At 42.8% G+C, this 4,340-nt stretch overlaps 1 protein-coding gene across 1 annotated transcript; it reads left to right on the plus strand.

Annotated features, from left to right (window-relative positions):
• The first annotated feature begins 248 nt into the window (after positions 1–248).
• Positions 249–3,956, plus strand: scrt1a (scratch family zinc finger 1a). Its single transcript, XM_048994562.1, has 2 exons — positions 249–916; positions 1,840–3,956. Exons 1-2 carry the CDS (start codon positions 802–804, stop codon positions 2,562–2,564), a joined length of 840 nt encoding a protein of 279 aa, XP_048850519.1. The 5' UTR covers positions 249–801; the 3' UTR covers positions 2,565–3,956.
• Positions 3,957–4,340: the final 384 nt, after the last annotated feature.

The following is a 4,340-nucleotide window of genomic DNA, read 5'->3' on the forward strand; positions in this document are numbered from 1 at the left end:
GTTTTACAGAAGCGTAATCAGCATTATATTATGCTGATTAATAAAGTAAGGATAAATGTCGTACTTATTTAAGATGAACATGGCGGTTTGTTTCGAGAAAATGAGAGAAGGGAAACGAGTAACGGCGTCAATAAATCATTCCAGTCCAACGTTGTTCCCGGGAGATTTTTTGATGGATTAAATTAAGCACTTCCATTTCCATCTCCCACCTGATCGCAGCCCTATAAATCCCAACAGCTGATCAACAGGACTTCAGATTCCATAGACCTTGAAACGGGAAAGGCTGCACAAGAGGGAGAGAAAGAGACGATCAGCTATTTCACTCAAGCGCAATATTCCGCCTTTATATTCTTGGTTTTGAAAATACTTAACGCCGATAACCGCGATCATTTGCAATACCATCTTCCAAAAAAAAAAAAAAAAAAAAACAATAATCTGAACCTCAAGTTCAAACGTGGCAAAACTATACGCCTCCTAAGTCCTAAACAAGCGATAAGCAATTTTTCTTTCCTCTCTCGTCTGTTTTGCAGTTGAAGTAACAGGGAGGGCAGCGCTGGAAAGCAGGAGCGGACGTCTCGCTGCGGGGAGCCCAGCCCGTATAGTGGCACGGAGAGGGGAGCTATCCAGTGCTGAAGTTGCATTTCTGTCCAGTCCAAACGTCAGCGAGGGAGGGTTTTTGCGTTTTGCCCCTGCGCTGGCGTGTGAATCTCAGCTCGGCGAGGCCGATCCGCTGCCATCCAGTCTGCATCGGCGTTGTATGAAGAGAGGAAGACTCGGCACCGCGTCGTGCAGCATCGAAACATGCCAAGGTCTTTCCTGGTTAAAAAGGTTAAACTCGATGATTTCTCATCTAGCGATCTCGAAAGCTCCTATGGCAGATCCAGGACCGACCTCAATCTCCGCTTTCATGAAAAAGGTAAACTAATTTGTCTTTCACGCCATTATGAATCCTTCCTAAAACTGTCAAGCGTCAGAATTTAACACGGTTCTTCCCGTCTTTCAGACAATGCTTCGGCAACGTGTCTCTGTTTAAAGTACGTCCGTAGTTCATGCCAGATCAGCTCTCGTGCTCTTTCGGCTGCATTCAACAGAATGGCAAAATTGTCGACTTTGCACATTTTCCGTGTGCTGGTATTTATTCAGTGAACCGCTCGGGAAGAAACACTAGATGCGTTAGGGAGACCGAAAAGGTTGAAGTGTCATTGTCGGACAGCGCACGAGGATCCCTGCAACCTACAAGTGTGTATAATAAATTAGAGCATTTAAAACTTCCTTGTTACGACCCGCTTGGTTAGACAAACACAAATCCCATGTGTTCCTTTAATAGCACTATGTCTTGAAAATTCACACACAAGGGCATACAAGACGTATTAATAAGACGCTCGATCATCGTCAAACTATAATATATGCTCTGTATAATACAACGCATTCGCACATTTGCTGCGCAGAAGGACAGTAATAGGATGTTGACATGAAATCTTTGCCACCGTGAAATGGGGAAAGGTGACAGCAGCGTGTTTTCTGTGAACAGTGATCCGTGCCTTTCTAATCTTTGTTAAAAACACCGATGATATTGTTAAAGGAGGGTCGGCATTCCTCTTCTCTTTGTCCTTAAGAAACATACCACGCCAAATTCAATGTTGCTCGGCGGGAGTGATGTGGGAAAATGACCTTTCTTAGTCAGTATCCATTTACAGTAAATACACTCTCCAGAGGAGAGGGCTGTAGTCATGAAATCGAGTGGTGGGCTGACAGAAAGCTATTGCATGTATTAATCCAACATCCATTCTCGGTCTCATTATGCATAATTTAATAAATATCCCGTTCTTTCAATACCAGGGTACATTAGCGACTACATCACTCCGTCTGTATACGACGGCGAAAGCGACAATGCTATGAAAGTGCCCTCTCCCGAGCCTATCTACGATGGCATGCACGGTGATTACGGAGCACCGGATTCAGACCAACCAGACAGCCCCCAGTCGGAGATCTCATCTGGCTACATTAACGGAGACAATGCCGTGAGTGAAGGGTACACGGTGGACGCCTTCTTCATCACTGACGGGAGGTCAAGGAGGAAAGTCATCAGCAGCGCTAGGAACATACAGCGTCACACGTGCAACGAGTGCGGAAAAACCTACGCCACGTCCTCCAACCTGAGCAGGCACAAGCAGACGCACCGTAGCATAGATAGCAAGATGGCCAAAAAGTGCCCGACTTGTGGGAAGGTGTACGTCTCCATGCCGGCCATGGCCATGCATTTGCTGACCCACGACCTCAAGCACAAGTGTGACATATGTGGAAAGGCTTTCAGCAGGCCCTGGCTGCTGCAGGGACACATGAGGTCACACACGGGCGAGAAGCCCTTTGGATGTGCACACTGCGGAAAAGCGTTCGCGGACCGCTCCAACCTCCGCGCGCACATGCAGACGCACTCCGCTTTCAAGCACTACAAATGCAAACGATGCAACAAGACCTTCGCCCTCAAGTCCTACCTGAACAAGCACTACGAGTCCGCCTGCTTTAAAGGAGCCTTCTCGCCCTTAAGTCCTCTTGAAGCATGACTTCCATACAGAAAAAAACGTAAAATGAACTCTTCCTCTTCTCATCCTCGTTTTTCCTTGAAAACTGACTATAGCACATTTTTTCCTCGATTTTCTCCAACAAAGGAAAATATGGATTTTTTCGCATGTACGTAGCATACTTTTGTTTTCTATTTCCTCAGTCGTGTCCCTATATTCAGACATATAGAGGCGAAATGTCGTTAATTTTGCTGAAACTCAGTGAAGACATTTAAAATGTCTATTTACTTCTCGCAAAGGTCAAACCTTTTTTTAATACGGGATATTATTTTACTGCGGCCAGTGACCACAAAGTGTTCAACATTGAGGTAAAACTATTTATTCATTCACTTTATGTCTTCTTTCCCTCTTTTACCCATAAACTGTGTAAAGTCTTTATTTGCACTTTATCATTTGTTATTCTTTAGCAAAGCCTTCGCCATCAATATGCCAAAGCATTTGCCACTTTCTGAGTAACGTATTTTTTATTTCTGTTCGCTACCTTTTTAATGTTATTGCATGCAAAAATGAATTAAAATCTATGCCAATTTTATGAAGCTTTGGATTTTGCCAAAATCTAGATAGCATCCATGGGCAATATTTCTTGGGATTCTCATATGGAATTATAGAGCAATAACGACTTAATGCATGGTATTTTTAAAAAAATAAAGACATAATACGTACGACAGTTTTTAAAATCAGGTATGGTTTTATCCAGTATTCCTAGTAGTCATACAGAAGTCCAATATCAGGGAGACGCCAGTGTAGTATTAGAGGATAAACTGGGGAGGGGGGAGGGGGGCTTTTATATATGTTAATGCACTGCCTGCCTCTGATTTAACGTAGATTTAGTACGTAGGCTTGTGGGTGCTGAACGACCAGCTGCAAGCAGTTCAGAACATTTCTCCAGATCTGCGGAAGTCCCGCGGAGGCAAAAATACCGGCCCGTCACATCGCCATTTCACATCGGGGAAGAGTGAGGGGTCACTACCATGCAAGCCAAACTATTTGCACTGTACTTAGACTCAGCTTAATGTAGGGAGTAAAGGGGACCTTGTTTTTGCCACGTGGGATTCCTACAGATTTGTCTTTAAAGCACTTCATTATAAACATTTCCAACTTTAAAAGTAGCACAAATCTATAGATTCAGGTAGAAAGACCTTGTATTAGCTTGATCTCTGTTTTGTACTATGAATAAAAGGAACTTAACTGTTTATTGCAAGAAGTCTTGTAAATAGTCCTTTTGAATTTAAGATTTTTACAACTGTAAAGAATCAAATGACCTTATTTCTGGAGTTTTTCTCTCTGGGAATTTTTGACCAGTATTTGAATGATGTAAAGCACAGCGACACCAGGCATTTTGTCTCACTTCATAATAAAGAATAAATAAACAACGTCCCATTTGTGGTTGATTTGTTCTGGATTATATTCAGCGGATCATATATAAATATTCCGCTATGAAGGGGTTTGCTTTTATTGTATATGACGGTCTGGAAGTATAAATTGAAATGCAAAGTGATTTTTCTTCTTCTACGCAAATAAAAATAGATGCAGTTGTCACGCACAATCCCTGGTTAATACTATTCTATCGTCATATCTCTCTGGGTTGCGTGACGGCTGAGGAACGTCATTGTTGATCTCATCTGCTGAATTTGTTTGGGGCTCAGCGGATAGGGTTCAGTTCCTTAACCTGGCCGTTTCTTATGTATTACAGATCCTTACATATACTTTAAGTTAAAGTTTAATTGTCTTCTCTTCGTTGAGCCATTGTGAAAACGA

Source organism: Brienomyrus brachyistius, chromosome 23, assembly GCF_023856365.1.
Source record: "Brienomyrus brachyistius isolate T26 chromosome 23, BBRACH_0.4, whole genome shotgun sequence".
Classification (NCBI taxonomy): Eukaryota; Metazoa; Chordata; class Actinopteri; order Osteoglossiformes; family Mormyridae; genus Brienomyrus; species Brienomyrus brachyistius.